The sequence below is a fragment of the Taeniopygia guttata genome, chromosome 1 (genome assembly GCF_048771995.1).
Source record: "Taeniopygia guttata chromosome 1, bTaeGut7.mat, whole genome shotgun sequence".
NCBI classification, from domain to species: Eukaryota; Metazoa; Chordata; class Aves; order Passeriformes; family Estrildidae; genus Taeniopygia; species Taeniopygia guttata.
Genome location: NC_133024.1, coordinates 19,239,723 through 19,264,047, shown reverse-complemented (window position 1 = coordinate 19,264,047; position 24,325 = coordinate 19,239,723). Strand labels below are relative to the sequence as shown.

General features: G+C 53.0%; 1 protein-coding gene across 7 annotated transcripts in view; it reads right to left on the bottom strand.

The window, feature by feature from the left end:
- Window positions 1–10,623: 10,623 nt before the first annotated feature.
- Window positions 10,624–24,325, bottom strand: part of POLD3 (DNA polymerase delta 3, accessory subunit) — a 34,092-nt gene continuing 20,390 nt past the window's right edge. For 5 of the 7 annotated variants that reach the window (XM_032746576.3, XM_030264527.4, XM_072924434.1 and 2 more), the window contains 3 exons: window positions 15,923–16,020; window positions 15,768–15,849; window positions 10,624–12,262 (listed from right to left, as the gene is read on the bottom strand). In XM_032746576.3, the coding sequence (XP_032602467.1) occupies window positions 12,057–12,262; window positions 15,768–15,849; window positions 15,923–16,020 (386 nt within the window). In that variant the 3' untranslated portion in view covers window positions 10,624–12,056. Of the gene's footprint in view, window positions 12,263–14,126; window positions 14,484–15,767; window positions 15,850–15,922; window positions 16,021–24,325 lie in introns of those variants that run through there. The other 2 variants (XM_030264535.4, XM_072924421.1) reach the window with 2 other exon arrangements.

The window sequence follows — 24,325 nt, the reverse complement described above, 5'->3', positions numbered from 1 at the left end:
AGCAGCATGAATTCTGCGTTGCCTGGTCCAGGTGAGGCTTCCTTCATGTATCTACAGGAAGCTGAGCCCATACAGGCTGTCCTGGGACCATGGGCACTAAGCCCAGACACAGACAGAGCTCCTGGGCACAACCCAGCTGAGCACCTTACACACAGAACTCCTCTGACACGCCCAGGAGGAGGGTGGATGCTGCTGGTTGCTCCATGGCCAGGAGAGACCCTTTGGTGAGCAGGAACAGAGGAACCTGCATGGGGTTGATCTCTTCTCCCATGGAACAAGCTGCAGCAGAGGAGGTTCAGGTTGGATATTGTGAAAATTCCTTCTCCAAAAAGGCTGTCCAGCCCAGCTGCCCAGGGCAGTGGTTGAGTCCCCATCCCTGGAGGGACTGAAACCTGTGTGGATGGGGCACTTGGGGACATGGGACAGTGGTGGCCTTTGCAGGGCTGGGGGAAAGGTTGGACTGGAAGGTATCAGAGGGCTTTCCTAATGTGAACAATTCAGTCATTCTACAATTTTTTGGACGTGGTCACTGGCATCCCTCCCTGAGCAATCCCTGCCCAGACTGTGCTACGCTGTACCTCTAGAGAGCCCCATGTTTCTGAGGTGGCCACAGAGCTGCCTCACCCCGGTTTCAAAAATGCCCTTTGTGGGATGTGGGTCTTCCGTCCTCCCCTGACACCCCCAGAGCAGAGGGGCACAGGAGAGGAAAGACACCAGCTTCCCCTTGGCTTATGGGTGTCAGAGACTTCTGTTTTCCCAGGACCGGAAAGGACCGTCCTGTCGCAGCGCTGGGGACACACAAAGGGGCTGGTGGCCCGGCTGTGTCACAGCGCTGCTGGGGACACAAGGCAGAGGGACAGGCTGCGGGCGGGATGGAGCTGTGGGCAGCGAGCAATCCCTGCGGTGGTGTCAGTGAGTCCCAGAGATGCCCAGCCTTCCCAGGAGCCTGCTCTCCCCGCGGGGCACCCGTGGGATTAACCCTTTTAATTGGATCAGCAGCCCCGGGGCAGAAGCCGCCGCTTCGCGGTCGGTGGCATCGCCTTCCTCGCCCTGCTCCTCCTCCGTGCGTCCGTGCCCGCCGCAGGCATCGCCCCGCCGGGACCCCGAGCTGTGAACATGGGGTGGATTCGGGGGCAGAGCTGATACGGTGCTCTGGCACCTTTCATCTCCCGCAGCACCGGCTGCGTGTGCACATCTGCGAGCAAGGAGCAGCCTCAGCTTGTGGCTGCAGAGATGGTCACGGAAGCGTGCAATTGTTTGGGCTGGAAAAGACCTTTTCACTCCCTCCAACTCCCTGACAGGAGGGGGCGGCCAGTGGGGTCGGGGTCTGCTTCTGCAGGTCCTGCTGCTTTCTGCAGGACTCAGACCTCCTGCTGCCGCTTCTCTGGAACCTGCACCTCCTGCCAGCCCTGGCGCGATCCTCTGTCCTCTGCTGTGACCTGTTTGGAGCACAGTAAGCGCACCAGGTCTCTCACGGCTGGTGCAGCCCGTGCTGAGACACCCTCGGTCTCTGCAGAGAGCACTTGGGCACCGGCTAGGGACCAGCTTGGGTCCTTAGTACCAGGCAGGCAGGGACTGGATGGACCTGGTTCAGCTGGAAGATATGCCAAAAGCGTTTTCCCCTTCAGAAATGCTGGAACTGGGACCAAGGGAAGGAGGGGCATCCCATTCTCGGAGAAACCCAGCCTTATACTGGACACAGCCCTGAACAACCTGAAGTAACTTCAAAGTTATCCCTGCTTGAAGACAGAGGTTGGACCAGGGACCTCCTGGGGCCCCATCCAGCCAGAATTACCCCGTGGCTGTGTGTTCTGGGATGGATGGCAAGTCACCACCAAAAATCTTGGCTCTACCTCTGGGGTCTTAAGGCTTTTTTATGTCAGAGCCGTGCTATTTCATGCTGTATTACCAGGTTAGTCAAAAAACTTCTCCAAACTATATGTCTATATAATTGCCAGCTACACTCACTTCCTTGGCCCTTGCTGTTTTCCACTGCATGGGGTTTTCAGCCACACAAAATACCTACTTTCACCTTCATGTGCACCAAGCCCCCTTCCCTGTGGGGAAGCCGCCACATCCTGGGGGTGTCTACTGGAGCCCTGCTGCCCGTAGGAACAGCGGCAGAGCCAATGCTGATGATGGGCACTACTCAGCTTGGGGTGTCCCTGCACCACCAGGGGAAGTGCAGCCACACCAGAGAGGGTCTGCTGCTGCTCCAAATGTCCTGTGTAAAGCCCACAGCTCAAGAGGTGGCTTGAATTTTTAGGCATTTCCTGATGAATTGGGATGTATGTTCTTGTATCACCTTCCCCCAGTCAAAGGGAGAGATTTCTCCCCAAAATGATAGGATTTCCCTTAAAATCTCTCCACAGAGACCCACATACTGCACTGGGCAAACGTTTCCCCTGCATCCACTCTCCTCTGCACATCCTTTTCTTTTTTTTCGGATGAGAAATGGCGAAACCAGAGTATTGTCAGTGCTGCAGGGCTCACAGGCTGTTCTCATGCCACCACAGACCTGTCTCCTCTCCAGACTAAACAGTCCTAATATTTCCTGTCTCTTCTCCCATAGAAATGTGTCTGTAATCACTCTTTTCTCCTGTTCCTTCACCTTTTTGGATGCAGGAACAGCTCAGGATGTACCTAATCTGGCAGGTTGTCCAAGCTCTGCTGGGGAAATGGGATCACATTTCCCTGTCTCCAGCTTTGTCAAAGCTTGACACCCCCAGAATCAGGAAACAAAGAAATCCCTGCAGAGAGCAGCTTTGCCAGCAAGTCAGGACTATCTGGACACTGGAAAAAGCCCCTGGCTTCCTGGAAGAGTGCTGCTGAGAAAGGGGTGATGAGAAAAGCAGGGAAATCCTTGGAGATCGCAGCTGGAGCCAAAGGAGGCATGGAGGAAACGTGACTGGCATGGCACAAGCGCAGCTCCAGAGGCCCTTTCTTCTTGCAGGATGCATGGCCTTTGCCCATTCCCAAATGTGGGCATTCCAGAGGGGAGGTAGGACAGACCCATGGCACAAAAGAGCTGCTGGATTGTCCTGTGGCTCTCCTGCCCCGTGGGATGAGGGAGATCCACTTTTGCTGCCTCTGACTGAACCTCTGGATGGCTTTTCTTGCTCCCCTGTTTTTTGGCCATGGAAGTGTGTGGCTCCAACAGAGATCCCTGTTTGTACAGGCTGGGTAAATCCAAAGGAAACTGCTTACAAGTCCTTCTCACCAGTGTTGTCAAAAGACCATGATTCAGTGGTACTTTTTTGGGTAGAAATTAATTAGTTCAGGCCCATCACAATTATCTAACTCAAGGAGCACGACAATAACCCACTGTCTAATGGCTCTTCACGGCCATTTAGCACCATCTGGCTCGTCTGATCAGGGGCTTTGCAAACAGTTGAAAATGAAGTAAGAAGGACTGCTTGGCCCAGACATCTCTTTTTGCCTCCCAGCTGCATGGACAATGCAAATAATCCTGGTGGACCCATTAGACACAGGGACAGAGCAAACATCAACCCACAGCTCACCCAGCTCCTCTGAAACTGGAGTCCCCAAGGGGAAGGTGGTGGCTCTGGAAGGAGCAGGGAAAAAGAGCTTGGCCACATCTCTTGTACCCTAGACTGGCTCCTCTTGCAGCTTTAGGGGCCGAGTTTGAGTGGTGAGGACTGACAGCTTCCCTCCAGGTTATCCTGGAGTTCAGCCCTGTGGCATCAGACCCCCAAGTAGACACACCCACCCCTGTGGAACAGAGCCCCACTCAGGGCTAAACTCCAGGACGACCTCAGCAATCCATCCTCCAGCCTCCAGGCAAGGGCAACCAGAATGTATTAAACCCACAGGTCCAAAAAGGGGTGGACAGGCAGGTCTCCAAGAAAACTTTCTAGATGGGAAATGCAGGCAAGTGTTCCCCCAGCACCACCTGCAATGTCAGTGTCCATCCAAACAGGGCAAAATTAGGAATTTTTTTTTTTTTTTTTACCCTACCTGCCTATACATCTGTTTTTAGCTTGGTGCTGAGTGCTGCAGGCTGCAGCTTTCACAGAAAACCTGGGAAAGGGGAGGTTTGCTCACTGAGGGATGACTGAAGCAGAAGATTTCAAGCAGGATTTGGCAGGGGGCTGCAGAGGGACCCATAGGGGCTCCTCCAAACCCTGTCAGGCTTCCGGCTCCTGTTCTGTGGCAGGAAGATCGGCACTGAAAAATGAATGGAAATATTGATCCCCTTCCAAGCTGCTTTTAGCACGTCCTGAGAAGTTATGCAGACGCCAGCGTGGGCTTCTGCTCCTCCCCAGCACAGAGCGGGAACCTGGAATGGCGTGGACAGACACAGAGGAGAGCTGCACCTTGTCCTTCCCTCCACGGCTTCCCTGGAAGTCAGGAAGAGCGAGCTCTACAAGGGGTGGAGGCTTTCTGTAAGTGCCCACGGCTGCATCACTCAGCCATCCCTCCTGGGTCAAGAGGTGTCCAGGGAAAACTGCAAAGTGCTTTGCTGCCTTCCCAGATGGATTATGGGCCTTTGAAGCTGAGTGTGATTTACCAAAAAGAACAGAAACGTTGATTAGAGATTAATATAATTTTTCCCTTCATTTAAGCAACCCCCAGCCTGTGATAAACACCCAAAATTTCCAGGGCAAACTCTCCAGATGGTGTTGACCTGCTAATAAGGAAGAGGTTACAGGACTGGTGTTGGATTTCTACAGCAGCCTCACAAATGCTGGCCCAAGCTGACTATGTTCCCCAAAAAGGCATTTGGTACCTTTGGGAACCTCTTGCCCTGCAGGTCTGAGCAGCCCTGATGCAAACTGGGACACACTGGTATCCGAAGAGTTTTGTCCTTCAGGCTGGCAAGGCCAGGGTTAACCTAAATTCATCCAAAAGGATTTTGAGGAAGATTTTGCCATTGAAAAGGCAATTTAACCCTTTCTGGTTGGTCATTTTCTCTGTGAGATAATTTTCCCATGCCACAAAAGCTGAGTTTTCCTCTCTTCTTTGGCCAGGCAGCACATGAGGAGGTTGGGGTGGGGATGTCTGGGTTGCCTTGGCTGCTGGCTCAGCCCGAGGGACTTGGTGTCTCCTAGGATAAACAGACGATGGGCTGCATGTAGAGAAGTGGTGAGAGGTGGGACAGGCAGTTACAGCTCAGCTTGGGCTCCCTGCTCTTTCCTTCAGAGATTCCAGCAGCAGAACAGCCTGATCCCTGCCTGGGGCTGCAGGACAAGCTTTGGGTGATGCTCTCCCCCAGCCTGGGGGGTCCCTGTTCATGGTGGGGATGGTCCCTCATCCCCCTGGAGTTCTGCACCCCCAGGGAGCAGCTGTGTTCCCCACACCTGGCCTGGGGAGGCGGGATAACGTCATCCCCAGCTCCTTGGCACACAAGTGGTTGCAAATTCCCAGCCAGCGGGCCAGAGGAGAGGCCAGCTGGGGGAAAAGTCCTGGGGGAGCCCATAGCCAAGTATCCCAGCTGGGAATTGGTGGGGAGGGCTCAGGCTCTGCTCCTCGCAGGGCCCGCGGTTTTATTCCCTTTCCCCGAGGTATGGGGAGGGAGGAGGAATCTCCTGCAAGCAAAAATCCCTGGGATTTTGTTCTTCAAACACCGTGGTTAGGGATGATGCAGTAGGGGATGTCCCTGGAAGGCTTGTGGGAAATGACATTCCGGTGATCCTATGGGATGGACTCTGTGCATGCTCCTCTCCCATGTCCTCCTCTTTTTCCCCTCTCCTTGCTTGTTTCAGTTGTTAGCTGGAGCATAAGAGGCTCAAGAGAGCATTGAGGTGGGTGACAAAACTCTCCAGGCTTTGACCTGGGCTCCCGTCCTTGCTTTGATGCCAGCAGGGCAGAGTCTGCTCCCCTTTCCAGCCCGGGGTCCCGGCTGGGAGAGATGGGATCTCGGGAAGCAGATGCTGCTCCCTGGGTGTTTTTTTCCCCCCCTGTAGTGAGTTTTGAAATTGCCAATCCCTGGCCATGGCACTGCTCAGACTAATGGAGGGGAGTTGTGGGTGAGGAGATGCCCCCTCCTCGGGGGAATTCCCTGGGGAATTCCTGGGGAAGGGGGTGCACTGCCCCAGCTCCAGCGTCACCCGGCGGGTGTGTCTCCCCCGTTTAGCCCCGTTCCCAGCGAGGGCGGGGCCGCTGTTTCGCCGCTGGAGCTACGTCGACATCCTAGCGAGACAATCCCTGTCACCTGGGGCCCTGGCACTGAGCAAGGGACATCCTGTGCACCACAAGGGACCCGCCAAGGGCAGGCGTGTCCCTGGGGTGACCGGGACCTCACAGCCGGTCCCCCCCCCAGCAGCCATGGCTCTCCAAACTGCGGGCACCTGTCCCCAGACACGTCCCTGTCACCGGGGATGACACGATGGCCCCCAGCTCGAGCAGCCCCTTCTGTTGCAGGGCAAGGAGACAGCCCAGTGGCTACCCCCAAAACCCCCCGGCCATGGGGCTGACCAGTCCCTGCACCCCCTTGTAAAGGGGCCGGTAGCCAGGAGCCTGTGCCAGGACCAGAAGCTGGTTCCATACAGCCAGGGAATATAGTAAAATTAAAGCTCATTAAGCACTTAGAAAAGGGTTTGCATTGAGGGGGAGTGGGCAGGGGGGCCGGGGGGCTGTGCATCTCAATACTGGCCTATTTAGAAGCGAGAATTTAATAACGGGGGGTTGGTTTTTATGGCAATAGAGTTATTCCACCTGGACTAAGAAATACATTCCACATCTGCCGAGCCGTGTAACCAGACTCTAATTAAAATCGTGTGCCAAGCGAGGGCCTGGCTGTAAAACACAAAGCTGGCTTTTAGAGCGGCTGGGAAGCGCGGCCAGGCAGCCCGGAGGCGGTGGTGGCAGGCAGGACGGACACGGGGCTGGCGGCAGGGCTGTGCCACCGCTCACCGTCCCCACGCCGGGGAACAAGGGGTGGCGGAGGGGGCACTCCGTGTGTCTGCAGGGACCCTGGGACACGGTGACACCCACGGGCATGTCCCCACACCTTGGGGACCAAGTGATGGCCCTGGGTATGCTGTGACACCGAGGGTGGTGGCTGCCCGTAGTGATGGTGACACCCACACGTGGGACAGACCATGGGTGGCTGATGTCCACACACAGGCAGCGCATGGGGACTGGTGACATCCGCATGTTTGGGGACAGTGTGACATCGCAGTGACAACAGGGAGGGGGTGACATCCCCCTTTCCACAGTGCTCATGAAGAAAGGGTGACATTGATGCATTTCATGGGGACGGGGTGACATCCACGCACCTGTAACGACCAAGGGATGGGCTGGCACCCCTGTTCTGCGACAGGGGACAGAGTCGTGTCCACAGCGACACCCACACACCACGGAGTGACCACGGGATGGATGGTGCCCACCCACCAGCAGTGCCGGAGCAGGGTGACACTGGTGACAACCGTGTCCCCGCGGCAGCGGCGGGAGGGCACCGGGCTGAAAGGGCGCCCTGTGGGCCCCGCCGCGGAACACCCGCACTGGGGTTTTACAGCCCCACGGGTCGGGCCCAAAACGCCTCGAACAAACAGCGGCTGTGTCTCTGTTTAACAGCCCGGGCCTCAGACAGAGGCAGCAGCGCCAGTTCTGATGGAGAAACTAATGAAACCTTCGAAATAGTTTGTACGGGAGTAGCGAGGTGAGAAAAAAACCCCAGAGCGATTGCTGCCAAGGAAAATACACTTACCTAGTAAAGCATGAGTAATAAGCGGCATTTTTTACAGTGTGAAGATATAACTTTTCATGAAAATACCAAATAAGGCTCCGTGTGAAAAGTGGCCGGCCTTTCTAGTTGCTTTTTATTTTTTCTTTCCCTCTCTTTCTTGCCTTTCTTTCGTTCTCAAGGCACACGTGTGTTTTCCCCAGTGCCCCTTTTTCAGGAGCCTGTTTACGGGGTCGCCTTCCCGCCACCCCCAGCTCGGGTTCCGTCGCCCTGAGATGAAATGAAGAGGGAATGGAAAAACAGGAGCTGCTGTTCTGCGAGACTTTCTATTTTTAAAAGGTTAAAAATATCTATTTTCAGACACATTTCAGCCCAGGAAGCGCTGGGGTGAAGTGACGCGGCGGGACGGGAGGAGTAAACAACGCCGGGACGTGCCGGGAGGCTCGGGAGCTGCGGCTCCGGGGATGCTCCTGGGGACGGCGACAGCGAGGGACAGCGAGCCGGGGATGTGACCGCGGGGAGATGAGGGACTGCGTAAGGCTGCGGGGCTCCGTGCCACGGGGATGCTCAGCCCCGAGAGGATGCTCAGCATGAAGGTGGGATGACCAGTCCCAAGGGAAGGAGGTCCACATCCAGAGGGATGCCCGGCCCCAAGGTGGATGCTCAGCTCCCGGGTGGGATGCTTAGCATCCAGGCAGGATGGCTTATCTTCCCCAGCATCACAGCCCTGGTGTCCTCGTGGGATGGGATGCTTGGCGACTGCACATGGATCCCACCACAGAAGTGGGATGAGGTACCCACTGCGGGAGGAAGGGTGTGGAAAAGCCATCTCCAAAATCCCACGGATGCTTTTCCACCTTTGTTTTTGCAGCTCCACTCCCTTCTCCCAGGACAAGGTCCTGGTGAGGCTCCCTGGGCTGGCTCTGGCAGCAGCTGTGCCCTCGTGCTCATCCCTTGGCTCACTTGGGCAGGAGCACCCACACCTGACGTGCACCATGTTCTCAGACAGGGAGAACCAGGCAGTGCTCCAGGTGGGGGCAGAAGGGCTGGAATGCTGGAAAAGGTCCTGGGGGTGCCAGTGCTGGACGTCAGCTCAGGTGAGCCCAGGTCAGCCAGAGGCTCCTGGGCTGTGCTGGGCACCTCCAGTGCTGGTGGCAGCTCTGGGCCCCTCCTGACAAGAGAGACCTGGAGAGGCTGGAGGGTGTCCAGGGCAGGGAACAGAGCTGGGAAGGGAACGGAGCCCCAGGAGCTGCTGAAGGAGCTGGGCAGGGGCTCAGCCTGGAGTAAAGGAGGCTCAGGGGGGACCCCTGACAGGAGGGGACAGCCGGGGGGGTCAGGCTCTGCTCCCAGGAACAGGGACAGGAGGAGAGGGAACGGCCTCAGGCTGGGCCAGGGGCGCTTCAGGGTGGACATCAGCAGGAATTTCCCCGTGGAAAGGGTGCTCAGGCCTCGGAACTGCCAGGGAGGTTTGGAGTGCCCATCCTGGAGGTGTCCAAGGAATTCCTGGAGGTGTCACTCAGTGCTCTGGGCTGGAGATAAGGTGGGCATTGGGCACAATGTGGACCCGATGGCCTTGGAGGGCTTTCCAAATGTGCTGGGCTCTGTGGTTCTGCAGTGCCGGTGCTGAGGCGCGGCCCTGGCAGGTCCCACTGTCCCTCAGAACCGCTGAGGGATTTTGCTTCCTTATAAGGCCCTGGTGGTTCTCTGCTACGGTGTCTGTGGCCAGGCTGGCATCGCCTGTCGGGAGAGCAAAACAATTCCCAGCAGGCTGCCGGGACACCCTCCTGCCCAGCCCAGCCCAGTTATCCTCTTCAGCACTGGCTGCGCCCCTCGCATCCCTCCGGCTCTTATCTCCAGACTGCCTGATGCCTGGGCGGGAAGGCTTTCTCTGAGCAGGCCCTGTCCTCTGGGAAGGAGGGTTATAAATCAGCTCAGCCGTGTCCTGAACAAGGCACGGGGCTTTTACATCCCTTGGAGCAGCGCTCCCAGCCCCTTCCAGGGGCTGCTGGTTCAGAAGCACCTTGTCCGACGAGAGCCCAGTGCAGCAATAGTTCTAGCCCTGACTGTCCAACAGTGCAACTCCTCAGCGCACCTGGAGAATGAGGATGACAATTCCTCTGCGTGAAATAAGGCTGTTAGGGAGGAAACACTACAAACTGCACTCCACTGAATGAACCTCTCCCCCTGCTTCTTTTGAGGCTCTTCCAAGGGTGTAAATATGGTGGGGAGATACAGGGGGAAGAGGAGAGCAGATCCCCCTGGGATTGGATTTCCACCTCTAAATGACCCATACATGGGTATAAAAACTTCTGCATCTCCAGGAGTAGCCTTTGGACCCTGAGCTCCACCAGTACCACGTCCTGAGGCAATGGGAGATGTGCTCCATGTTCCAAAAGCCTGGCTCCTGGATATTTTTGCCCCTCTAGTCCCTGGGTGCCAGAGGAGTGACCCCCACCCACAAGGCAGCCTTCTCCCTCTCTCCAGCTCCAATTCCTGGCTCCCAGGCATCGCCTGGGGACACTCCAGCCTTGGCCTAGGGGGCATCCAGGGACCCGAAGGCCCCCTGGGGCTGGCAGCCCATGGAGTGCGGGAGTGGGGAGTATGAGCTCACGATTTTTGGAAGTCTGAAGTTCTCCCGGGTCTGGCTCCTGCAGACATTAAGTCATTTTCTGGAGGAAGTGCCGTATGACGTCGATCTGGTTACAGGAGTTGGGGTGGAGATGGCAGCTCCAGCGAGACCACAGCAGAGGTGAGGAGCAGGAGTACCAGGATACCCCGTCCTGTCCCTCTGCCACAGGAATGACACTCCAGGGGTCCAAATTCAACACAAATGAATTCAGATGAGGTTTCAGATGCCCTAAAACACTCAGTTCAAAGCTTCCAGCCCTGGTTTTGACAGAAGAAATCTTTACCCACTTCACCAGGGAAATGTCTTTGACTTCCACTCTGTCAAATATCATAACAACCCTTGGAAATCAGTATTTCACACATTATTTAATGAATAAGGACAAATTAAAAAAAAAAAACAACAAAACCAAAACTCTGTTCAATGGGATTTGTTACTCATCGCTGCCTTTAAAAATACCCCCTCAACACTACCAAGAACAACAGAACCACTATGGCAGGATAGGTTTTGCTCTCAACAGTTAAACTTTCTTCATTAAACCAGAATACGGTTGATCATTCTCTCTCCAGGCCACAGCACGGGCACAAACCCAGCGATGCTGCTGGGTTGCAGCAGCTCCTCTCAACCAACCACTGATGACACCAGTCCCTGCCTGGGAGCACTCACCAGCCCAAACTTCAGGAGCGCTTGGCATCACCCCTCTAGAAAATGTTTTACATCTGTCTATTAGCCTCAGCACCAACCAAGCAGGAGGCTCAGACCAAGAGCTCCTTTCTGGTTAACAAGTCTGCCGTGCTTTATTCCTCTCCCATAACAGGTTCCTCAGGACTATGTGCTGTGGCACTCTTCCTTCAGCAGGCAGATGACAAGATGTCCAGGGAAAAACTCTTTTTTTGTTTGGTTTATGCCTGTAAAAAAGCCCTTAAGGCAACCCCAAACCTTCCAAACCGTGATGCAGCATGCGCTGCTCCCCAGTACCTGCCTGGTTTATCAGCAGTGCCCTCTAATCACCCTTCCCTCTGACTCACTGGCCTGCAAGGCTAAAGATCCAGTTCTTTCCCAAGAACAGCGAAGCCTCCCCCCAATTACTCCGGAGCCAATTGGGTGGGAAGCCTCAAGGATGTTTTTGTAAAGACAGAACACCAACCGTGTCCCAGTCTATAATTAGACATCTGAGCAAGTTACAGAAGATACGTTCAAGGAAGAAAAGAGTATGAGAATTTTATATGCACTGCTTTGTCCAAAAAAAGATTATGAAAGGCAAAGCAAAAACTATTTACCAGTCTTAGGGGGAAAATGAAGTACACTTCATTCAGTTAAAGCCGAAGCAGATGTTCAATATTTGTGTCTGTGCCTGATGACCTGCTACGTTACAGCTGCTACCCAACGTGAACATCTGGATCAATCTGAAGAGCTGAGGGTGTATAAACAAGGGAGGAAAACACCACAATTCCTCTCCTAACTTAGCACCAAAGGAGTGATTACAAAAATACAATTTCATGTGAACAGATTTAACAGCCTTTCAAGAGTTCCTCTAGATGTTGCCTCTAGCTGGCAGTTCCCACACCGCTTAGTGAAGATGACTGAAATTATTGCAGTAACAAATAAAAACTTTTCTCTGATACAAAATCTAGTCCAGAGGGCTTCCTTACACAGTAAGCAGGACACCTTGCATAACCGGGGCTGCATGTTGACTTCTACAACCAGCAGCAGCAGCTTGCAGAGAGCCACACAAAAAAAGGGAGCAACACTCCCAAGCTGCCAAGAGGAGACAGACCCAGTTCATTTCTTCTGGCAAAAGCCCATGATGGAGACCTGTTTGTTTGCTCTGCTGGCAGGTGCTGCCCCTTTCTTTGGGTTCTTCCTTTCTTCCTTTGGTTCTCTCTTGGTGGGCAGCATGGCTTGTTCTTGTGGAGCTGGAGCCTTGGTCTTGGGGAACTCATCCTCACTGTCTGTGCAGGATTCGCTCTCGTAAACCTTCTCAGTCACTGGTGGAAAGAACAGGGAAGGGAGCAGAGGATGATGATGGTTAAGCCATCTTTACACCACAGACCTCCCCACAGCAGCCTTCCCACTGCACTCCTGGAAAAGAACGCTTTGGGTTCAAGGAGCACATGTCAGACACAGGAATTAAGTCCAAAGTTAAGCAGCAGGAAATGACCTCAACTTGTGCCAAGGGAGGTTTAGGTTGGCTATTAGGGAAAATTCCTTCCCTAAAAGGGCTATCCAGCTCTGGCAGAGCTGCCCAGGGCAGTGGCAGAGTCCTCATCCCTGCAGGGATTTAAAAGCCATGTGCATGTGGCACTTGGGGACATGGGCCTTGGCAGTCCTGGGGGAACAGATGGAATCTATGACCTTAGAGGGCTTTTCCAACTGCAGTGATGCTGAGATTCTAAGTCATATTGCAAAGGCTGACAAGCAGCCATCAGAAAGTGATGAATCTGAAGGAGATCAGAATCTGTAGTTTGGCATTAGACAATGGAACATCTATTTTATGGCTAAACCCCACCATTCTGACTTGGTCCGATTTCCACAGGGGCCAAAGCAATCAGATTTTCCAGAAATCTAGGCAAGACAACCTGGAGACATCCCCAGGCTGCTCTCACCAGCACACTGGACAGCCAGGGAAGAGCAAAGCAGACGCCGCACATCTCAAGGGGCACAAACCCTTTGAGGCAGCTTCCTTCCACAGAGGTGGCCAAACAGGGCAAATACAAAGAAATCCTTTATAAAGGATCAACCTGAAGCTGTGTCTGCAATCAGGGACTCTGCCTGAAGGGGATTGCCAGCTCACTGCTGTCAGCATCCGGCAGTGGAAAGCCCAGGGATATAAAACCACGCTCACGGAAATTAAACTGGAGTCGGCTCCACTGATGAAAGCCACCGTCAGATCCCAGCAAACGCTGTTATATCAGCTTTCCCAGCAGTGCTCTGGGATTCTTCTAGTAAGCCATTTTTCTTTAGCAACTGTATTCTTTTAAACAGATATCTTAACTTCCCTTCTTCTGGGAAACTGGCTTTCACTTGTATTAATGCATCAAATTAAATAAGGTTTCCTACGTCACCAGGGACTGGGAAGAGGAATGCTATGAAATCCTCCCGGGCAGCGCTAGCAGGACCTCAGACAGGGACTGCAAACCAAGCAATCCCCCTTCAGAGGCAGCAGGCTTTTCAGGGAGCAGTTTCCACAGACCACTGGGTGAACTTAAAACCCTTATCCTGTTGTCAGCCCTGTCAAGAAGTGCTGGGAACTCCCAAAGTGTGCAGTTAACCCCCTCCAACTGCAGTAACACAGCTTAGATCAGCTTTCTTTGGCTGCAGTCTCAGCTGAACTTCAGAAGTCTGCATCTGGAGCACCTATGGGTACACAGACACAGCTACTCATGCCCTGCTCACAGCCAGACTTCCTGAATCAGAGTGGCTCAAATGATGGGAGCACTAAAATGCTGATTTGAACATATTTTAACACAAATTTCCCTCCAATGGACATGTGGATATTGCAATCTCCAAGTCCATGTGTGTCCTTTGAAGCTTTAGAAAGTGCAAGGTAGAAACACACGAACTTAAACCTCAGTAATTCCCCTTTACTAGAGACTAAGAGCAGGCCCTCAATCCATGGATTTCTGTTGATGCCTAGGAATGTTTCTTCTGCTTAACTCCACACACACTTTAATTGCTGAATTTCCCTCAGGGCTAATCCCTAAAATTACTTTTGCTTTTTGACACCAATTCCTTGTTATTGCAGCTATTATGAAAACCATAACTTAAAATTGTGGAGAAATATACAGTACAGTCTCATTCTAATGTTAGGATTAAAACCTAGTGTTGGTTAAAAAATAAAAAGACAGCAGGGACAGGAGAAAAAAACCCTCTATTTTGAAGAATAACTAAAATTTACATTAGCCTGGGAGATTTGCAAGTTATTTATCCTTTGAATTACTAGGCCTGTGCATGGAAGGGGTGGGGAATGGAAGGAAGAAGAGAAACCGGAAAACAGCCAGACAGCAAGTTCTGCACAACAGGCTGGAGGATTTGTCGTAGAGAAAGCAGCATCTCCTCCCCACCCAGTTCCTCAGTATCCAGCTCCATCCCTCTGTGTCCCACAGAATCTGTCTCCCAAGGGCACAACAGGGCCTTGCATTCCCTTTTCAGAAAGGGGATATGAACTGTAAAACCAGGAGTCTGGATTTTCCAAGGGAACATGAAACCCTGTGGGGACAAAGAGCAGAGAAAGAAAGGCACTATTCCCAGCTGAATCCAGAAGAGACATTCCTATGTTCTGGACACAGAGTCTGAACAACTCAGCTCCCCATCTCCTTCCAAGTGTTTCAATGGCTCTACCTGGGATGGGAGAGTAAAACATCTCATAGGGTAATCAGCCAAAGCTGTTGATAACTCTGTGCAAGTCCAATTCTTGGACAAGAAAGCAGTACTTGAGATCTCAGTCCCAGTGCAGCCAACTGCTGAGAGCTACAGCTCTTTGTTTCTCTAAAGGAGACACACAAAGTTAATGGGAAACAGAAGATGCAGCTCTGCAGACAGGTGCAAACAGAGGCTGAGTCTGGGCCAGGCAGTCCTGGAGCTGGGCCAGGAATGCCCGTGTGTCTCCATGCCCAGCACCACGACAGACCTGTACAACAGCACCACATCCTCCCCAGCATGGGCTGAGCTGCACTGACATCCCCTCAGCCCAGCCAGGGAATCAAGGCATCCCATACAATCCAGCTGACAACAGCTGGATTACTAAAACCACATTCCATGCTCTCACGTGTTTAAAGCCTCCAAAAAATCCCCCCAAACCCACCAAAACCCAAAACCAGCATAGTCTGAATGTTTGCATCTCTACTTCAATGTCAGGACATAGAGGAAACAAACACAGTGGTGTTACACAGCTTTCTACAGGTCACAGAAGGAAGCAGAGTGCAGTCAGGCTGGAATTCAAAGCCTCTGGCTCTCAGGACTTCTGTAGGGATTCTCTTCCCTTCTGAAAGCAGAGCCACCCTTATCAGAAACAGAAACCCTATGAAGTATTTAAGCCCCAACTGTTTATCTGGGATACTGTGTGTTTCTTTAACATATAATCAAGTTTTGCACAGCTCTGGATTGAGCCTCAAAGGAAAAAAGAAAAAAACCCAACAAAGTTATCTCAGCCAGAATTTACCCCAGACCCTTAAACCTCTTTCTATACAGTCTTTAAAAGCTTGCAGCTTTGGAGAGGAGAGTAAATGAAGGTGGTAATCATGATGGCAGGAAAAAAGGAAAAAGAACTGAAGGAAAATCTGTGAATAATTAAAAAAGGGTAAGGATTCAGCTACAGCTCTGAATCCCTACCCAGGCCTTCACCAGAGGCTCAGTTACCTCAGTCTGGGAGCAGGAGTTCCAAGTAGGATAACTGAGTGGTTTTGTGAACCTCTTTCTATCCTGGGAGAGGCTGGCCTGTTAAAATGGCCAATAAAGTGAGCTCCAGTGCGTGTAGGGCACAGCCAGTCTTACCCATGCAGCCTTCCTCTTCATCAATAAACATCCTGGATTTCAGCACGCGCTTCCGCTTCCTCTTCCTCCCTCCAGCTGACACCTGGAGGACATGGCAGCATTGTGAGAAACCAGGAGCTGATTTCTGGCAGGAAATCACTGTGAACTGCTCTCACCTCTGTGGATGCAGGCTCCAGCTCAGTTTTCAGAGCAGGTTCAGGTGGTGGAGATGGAACTCTCTCCTCCTCGGGTGTGGGAGAGGGTGGGACATCTGCTAAGAAGAAGAACACCTTGTTGGCACACAGGTCTGATGCTACATGCTGAGGTGCCCAAAGGAAGGAGAGTGGGATAGGATGGGAGAAGTGCACTGGGGATTTTTGGTAAGCCAAAAAAATCAGTTCCACCAAGGGAAACTTTAAAACCAGGCACAGGAACCAGCAGGTTTTAGCTATACATTTCACTTACTTGTTAAAAAGAGTAATTGTAATTTGTTTAGAAATTAAAAGAGAAGGGGTGTGGTAAAACAATTGTTGCTTCACTGGGGGTGCTACACATCCCAAACAATCCATGCTATTAGCTTAGCCCAAGAATTAAATGCAGTACACTATCACACATCCTAAAAGACTGTTAAGGGACATCTCAAACTCTTATTTGAAAAAAAGTTCAAAAAACCCCACAAAAATCCAAACCACTACAAAAACCAGAAGCTGATTCTCTCACTGTTTTATCTCCTTGCTGTCCTCTGGGTTCAAGGACAGGGACAGCGGGCTCCATTCAATGCCAAGACTGATCAAACCAGTCAGGGACACCTCCACGCATTTGTATGGAGCAAAGTGGGCTCTGGAGCCTCCACCAGCGACATCAAAGTGAGACAAGCAGGGCTTCAGATCAACAAGGGAGGCAGGGTCACCCTCCCACGGGGCTGGCAGGGGGACAGAGCTCCAGGAGATCCAAGTGTGAAACGCTGCCACGCAAGCCCTGGGCTGCGGGGGAGAGCTGGGAGCGCCGGGAACAAACAGCTCCTGTGACCTATTGCTTCACCACCGCACGGATGTGGCTCCCTGGAGCGGCTGTGCCTGCCTGGCTGCTGCTGCAGCTCTGCTGGCTGCAGCGCTGCCCTCATCCCAACACGGAGCCAGGACCTGGAGCTGTCCTGAGGGACTGGGACCGTGTAAGGAGCTGGCGCTGCCGGGCACACGGCCAGCTGACACCACTGGTCACCGAGGGCTCCAGTGAGACAGCGCTGGGCTGCCAAGGCCCAGCCATAAATGGCACTCCTCCAGCAAGGACCTGGCATCCCAAACACCGCTGTAAGCGAGGCACAGGAACGCAAACAGAGTGGGATAACACCACTGTTCCCTCACCCTGCTCCAGAGCTCTGGGGCTGGCAGCACTGCGAGGACACAGCTGAACAAGGGCTCTGTGGTGCCCGAGGGACTGAGGGCAGCTCTGGCTCTGTGTTTATCCCAGTCTCACAGACACCGTGGGCTCCACAGATTGCCCGGCACCAAACCTGCACTACCACTGCCCAGCCTGGCCTCTGTCCTTTGCAAATACCTTATGGAGAGGACAAGCTAAGAGGGCTGAAAACCAGCCTGGTGAAAAGCCTCTGCCATGCTCAAGCAGAGGCGCTGGAGGCATTGTCAGTGTGCCAGCTCCACTAGATTCCCTGGGGGAAATATGGGTTTTTTTCAGCTTCTTTCAAACAATTTCCCCAGCTTTTGGCAGGCAGAAGACACCTTCTCATCACGTCAGAGTGTTTAGGACTACTATCAAGCTCTATTACTTTATTATCCTCTTCTAGCCAACACATCCCTCTGACATATGATAACTCCTGAGTCAACCACGAGCTGCTGCCCACAGTTTGCTCAACAGCAACAGCTGCATGAAATGGATACAAGTTAGGCAACTGGATGGACCAAAGATGTAAATCCTGGCTTTGTTCAGTTTGCTCTGACCCTGCCTGCAAAAACTGTGAGAAGCTTTAGTGCTTCTGCTGCGGCTCTCCAAAACCCACGGAGTTTGTAGGTCACAGTGCCACTGAAATCACTCTCCAAAGTGGCTGTAAAACACTTGTCAACACTGCAAAACCCGCCTCTGTTGGTACAGCTGAAGCTGCCAAACCTCCTGTCCTCTGTGGGCACATTTGCGGAGCTTGTTCTGGCACTGGAAGCAAAACAACCTGCAGTGACTAAGGAACCCTCATACTAATATAAATTTTTAATGAAAAATCATTTAAATGGAGAGGATTGTGCCTTATGCCCTTTCTGTGTTTCCAGTGTGGTACAATGTGCTGATGCTGGTGTAAGGAGAGCTTATTTAGGGCTACTTTTAGTACATCAAGAGCAGACTAACACAGAACTAGGCACAAGACCTGGCCTGACACAGAAACTCATGCAGGCTGAGTTTCACACCCACAAAACCCTGCTAAGTATGCCTGTCACTCCAGGCCCCATTTTGCTCACTGATGCTGCTGATTCCAGTTGCCCCTGCTCTCTGGAGAAACCTGTTTCCAACCTTTCCAAGGATAGATGCTCTTCAAGTCCAGCTGCTGTACATGTATTTCTTTTATTATTTTTTTCATCCAACTCACAGTCTTCTACTTCAATACGAATATAGTATTACAAGGTTGGACTCATTAAAAATATTCCAAACAATTAAAATCTGTCTTCTTTCATCTGGTTGGATTTAGAAGGGCAAGCAGCAGGACCAAAGGGTTGAGTTCTCTCAATTCTCATTTTCCCTTTTCAAAGGGCAAACTGAGTGATATCCAAATCTGTATACATGTGCTGTAATTTGCATACATTTATAATTCTAATGCACAGCACAAAAAAAAAAAAAAAAAAAAAAAAAGAACAAAGAGGGTTCTGATGGAGGAGCAGCAACAGCAGTGACAAAAAGCCTCCCCAGTGCCTGACCACCCTCTTGGGGAAGAACTTTTCCCTAACACCCAACCTAAACCTGCCCTGACACAGCTCCAGCCATTCCTTCAGGTTCTATCCCTGCTCACTAAAGAGAATATAAACCTTGGAATAAATGAGACCAGGAGGCATCCCATTCAAAAGCATTAATTGTTAAACACATGCTGAAGTCATGCAGGTGTCCCATAGGAGACCAGAGAGTTCTAACATTCCAAACTCCTGCCTGATCTCACGGGATATGGATGAGCTGAGAGATTCCAGGCAGGCAAGGATGGGCTGATTTCAAAATTCCCTCCTCAGAGCTAAACAACTCGGCTTGTCAGCAGGGGAGTGGTGAGGAAATGGAAAGACAAACATTTAAAGAAATAAATACCAAAGACTGTGGGCATATATGTGTATATATATATTTTATAGCCAAACAAGGAGCTTCACACTGGAATGTGATGGAATTAAGGCTGATCACAAAGAACAGCTTCCTGGGAGATTTATCATCCTGTGGAATAGTCTCAGAAGTGATACATACCTGATGACAAAGATAATTTGAAATTATGTGGGCAGCAGGGAAACTATGAAATTGGGCCTAGAAGTGGCATGGATACTGCAAAGATGCCAACAGCAGCCACCTCTCTCTGGCACTGCAGATTTTCTTAATGTCCTGGCTGTTGCCCATGTGCCAGCCACACTAAATGAGCAATCAGCTCTGGCTCCCCCAATGGACTCCACCTCCTCACCAGTACACCCCATTTGCTGTTTCACCTTCTTTTACTGGAGCTCTACACCAAACTGGTGGTTTCAATTACTTGTCCGTAATGATCCCGAAGTTCTTTTCCTGAGCAGCTTGCTGGATGACTGTTCCATTTAGCACATACTCCCAAGCTCAATTCCAATTTATTTTCCAGTTATCTATATTGAACGGCATTTGTCACCTCAATTATCCAAATTCTTTGGGATCCAGCCCTGCTGTTCTGTTGGAAAGGATGGATAAATATAATTGCCTGGCAAAACATTTACGATAGTACAGCCAGGATGAAAACAATCCCCCCTACTGGCTGGACAATGCCCTTACCTACAGATAGGTCCAAAAGTCAAATGGGCTGTTCCATCTCAACCCCCAAAATGTATGGTTCATCCCACACCTGTAACCCTACCCTGAAGCATCAAGTGTCTGTGACCCCATTGGCCCAAGTCTTGTTCCAGCCCACCTTGAAACCTCCTGATAAGGGGTCTCCGAGGGGCCAGACGCTCTCTTGGAACTTCCACCCTCTTGGATCTTCCCCTCTCTTGGAACTCCCCTCTCTTGGATCTTCCCCCCTCTTAGAACTTCTACGCTCTCCTAGAGCATCCTCTCTACCCCTTGTCTCTCCCCTCCCCCATCCCCTCAGGCCTTGCCATGTGCTGTGTCTGGCAGCTCCAAGCAAGACCTTTTCACCATCCCTAATAAACCCTATATTCTAAGAGCAACCTTCAGAGATCTCTAATCTCCATTCATCGAAACCGTCCTGGAGCACAACATCCCCTACAGACTGGCGCCCAACGAGGAATACAAACCCACGCAGACCTGCACCCACACCTGTCTGGATGCCTCTCAAGCTTTTCTACCTGTAGGACACTTCTCCATGGACGGTAACTAAATAACCAGTTGTACCCTCCTCATCGGTGTTGTGAGCACGGCATTTCATTGCTAGGCAGCGTCGAAGCCGGAGCTCTTTAAAAATTGCCGAGGCAATCCTCGAGCACCGCGACTCATTACCAAGTAGTGAGTTTTCGGAGCCATTGGAGGATTTGTGCCTATTGATCCTCGAGCACAGGCGACTGCTGCTGAGCAGTGGCGATCTGGAGATCTGTGAGGAGCCTTGCCATGACACACTGCCACGTGCAGAGAGCACAGGTGAGCACTGCTTTGCACTGCCCGTACTGGAGCTCTGAGGGGGAGTCTGGAGGTCCCGAGCACGGAAAGCCGTTCCTGAGTGACGCCCAAAACCAGAGCTCTGAGGGGACCTCCCACAGAGTCCTGAGCGCCGACTGGAGTGTACGTCGGAACTCAACACAGGACCCTGCTTTTGTGACATTGAGGTGAGCTACACTGGTGTAAAAATGGGACAATCCCACTCTGCCCCTGATCGAGATCTCTATAAACAACTTAACCATCTCTTACGTAGCTATAACAGTACTTTGTCTAAGAATGAGTTAAAAAATCTTCTAGAACGGATTCTGCTTAATTTCCCAAATGCCGATCGTTCAGCTGTTTTTACTAGAGACTTTTGGGACTCAGTTGGAAATAGACTTTTTAATGATATTTCACGCTGGGATCCCGATGCTTGTGAATTGCTCCCGGCATACAGAACGTTAGCCGACTTGTTTGCTTCACAGAAGCCGGTGGTAGCCGCCTTGCCGCCTCGTGCGGTTTCTGAAGACCCCGCCCACGCAGCTGCGAGTGTCGAATGGGACTCGCCCCTGTCTCCCGCCCGCGCTGCTCGGCGCTGGCTTCCGCGGTTCCCGCCCTCATGGCTCCCGCCCTCACGGACGCCCACCCCCTCCTGCTGTTCTCCCTGCCATGCCCCCATCTCCCTCCCCGCACTACTCAGCGCTGGCCTCTCCCTCCCCCTGCTCTCCAACCGCGTTCGCCCCCCAGGGGCGTCTTTCGCGGCTGTGGTCACCACTGTCACCGGCCTCTTGCAAAGCCAAGCGGCCGCGCTTTTGCAGGCACTGCAACCAGCCCTCGCTGCGACCGGCCTGCTGTGGTAGATAGGGACAGGCGAGCAGAAGATCTTGGGATGTGACGGAAAGAAAGACCCTTCCCCCTTCTCCCTGCTTCACGTTATCTATCACCCCCAGAGCATGTAACCACACCTAACCCAGTAGTTTTCCACTCCCGACTAACCTAGAGACCCTACCAACCCCCCCTGACGTAGCAAAGTCCCCCAGGACTATTTAAACCCATGAGATAAGATAATAAACACTTTCGACCGTCCACCACATTGGTGTTAGCGTGTTGTCGTTAGCCCGAGTAGCCCGGATGAGGCCGGGCTGCCATGCTGTCTTCTTGCAACCAGGTTGCCATTGCCTCCCCTGAAGGCAACATATCTGGTGCTGAAACCCGGGAAGAGAAATTCGCTTGGGTAGCGGGAGTTCACCTGGACAAGGACAGTGGCCAGAGCGGTCAAACCGTATCTTGGCGAGGGAGATGTCCCAGGACCCGCCAACGCCATGGACGCTATCGCCAGGGTCGTAAGTGTGATTTATAAGCAGTGGGGTATCGAGTGTAAGCTCAAAGACTTTTATCTTGCTATAGCAAGGCTGCTTGAGCTTGGGGCGATTGAACGCCCCGTGGATGTTCTGCATCCGGAAATATGGGAAAAATGCACAGCCACGCTGGCCGAGGACACGAAAACCTCAGGCAGTGGCAAGAGCCTTAAGGTGTGGGGCAAAGTAGAGAAAGCCCTGCGCAAAGCAATAGAAGAGCAGGAGACATGGAGCGCGGCGCGTACATGTTTATTAGTTATACCCAAGCTCGGGGTAGGAGCGGGAACGCAAACTGCCCCTGAGGACGATCTGCCCGGGAGCGGAGATCGGGGGGGCCCGGCGCGTCACCCCCCTCCCCGGACCAGAGCCCAACCCCCACCGCGGAAACCTCCCGGAAACCCGCGGCTTCCCCATCTGTCCCGCCACCGCCGGTCAGCGACCCGTTACCGGAGGTGCAACAGCACGCGGAATGCTTTTGGCAGAGGCTGGCGAGGGAAGCTAGAGACGCAGAAACTGCGGCTTGGGAGGAGATCCTAACCACGCCGCCACCCTACTCCTTTGAAAATGGCGCTGGCAGCCAAAGAGAGGGGCGGGGCGCGGGTGGTCTCGGCGCAAAAACCCGGGAGGCGCGCGATTTCAGGGACACGCGTGTGCGGGAGAAAGAGGAGGAGAGCGGCAGAGGGCACGGAGCCAATCGGCAGCCGTGCCTGACACCGCTACCATTTAAGGGAGAAACCACCCCCTGCAGGAGGCAGGGCAAGCCTGGGGGGCGGGAGCGGTGCCACCCCCGCGGGGAGGAGCGAGCTCGGAGCCGGACAAAAAAGCACCGAGCCCCGGAAATGCGCTGGCATTCGACTTCCGACTCGGAGTCCGGTAGCAGCTCCACCAGCTCGGAAGAGCTGATGGAAGCCGGCTGGGATTCCGAGACAGAGGAAACGGAGCCAACGCGATTTAAGACAAAACCGAGTAAAGCTTTAAGCCGCACCGAAAAGCGACCACAATACGAACCAGCCCAGTTTACATACTGGGGAGAAAGAAAACTAGCCTGTGCTGAATGGTCCCCAGCGGCCGCCATACAAGCCTTCCCGGTGAGGCTCACCGGCCCGGAAGGGAACCAACAAAGGGTATATACCCCGATAAACCCAAAAGATGTACAGTCAATTGTCAAAGCCATTGCAGAAAAGGGAATCAATTCGGCCATGGTCTCCACTTTAATCGACGGTCTTTTTAGTAGTGACGACCTGCTTCCCTTTGATATCGAGCGAAAAGGTCGCATGATACTTGATGGTGCAGGAATGACTGTGTTTAGACAGGAATGGGAGGATAATTGTAGGAAGCTATTAGCCCAAGCATCTGGCGCGAGGCAACCACTACACAGATCAAGTCTATCCAGACTGATAGGAAAGCACGATGATATGATCACGCAGCAGCAACAAGCCACGCAGATGCAGGCTGAGGAGGTCAGGGCGACCACTTGGGCTGCCAGGGAGGCTATTCGCGCAGCCTCTCTGGTCGTGGCCAAGCCGGCGCCGTGGTCCACCGTGAGGCAGGCAGAGAGCGAAAGCTTCACGCAGTTTGTGGATCGCCTGCAGGCAGTGGTAGACTCCTCTACCCTACCGGCAGAGGCAAAGGGCCCCGTGGTAGCTGACTGCCTGCGCCAGCAGTGCAACTCTGTCACCAAGGATATCTTATGTTCCCTGCCAGCCGGAGCTAGCCTGGCTGACATGATCAGGCATGTAGTAAGGGAAGAGCACCTGACACCCATTCAGGCAGCTGTCCACACCCTGACCAGTGCCATGGCCTGCTTCAAGTGTGGTGAGGCAGGTCACATCGCGGTGAGCAGCCCGCCGTGGCGCCTCCACCCCAAACACGCCTGAGAGGATCCTGTTGGGGCTGCGGGAGGAAAGGGCATCTCATTAAGGAATGTAGGTCCCGGCCCCAGGGAAACGGGAAAGGGAGGGGGCGTGCGGGCGGCACTCAGCCTCCTCCCGCCGCAAATACAAGGTGGCCCATCTATGCCAACCCTCAGTGGGGTGGGGAGCCCTTATACCCCATACCTCCACAGGAAGCAGCCAGCTTCATACCCCCGCCAGCGACACAATTGCAGAGTTTCGCAACACAGCCCGCGGTACCTTCGTACCCACTACCACCGCAAGCAGCGCCTGTGCCACAGGGTCAGCAGGGGATGCCCCAGAATGGGACCCCTGGGTGGCCCTGGCCATGAAAATAGGGAAGGAGCCCCCGAGGGTGTGGGGGACATGCCGCCTTTACGGCAGTCAGGACCCCCATGCAATAGGGCTTCAGCTTTGGGCAGACACAGGAGCAGACTGCTCGATCTTGCCCCAAGCACTGTGGCCCCGACACTGGCAATGCAAGGAAGTCCCCCCAGTGAACGGGGTGGGAGGGCTGTCCCGA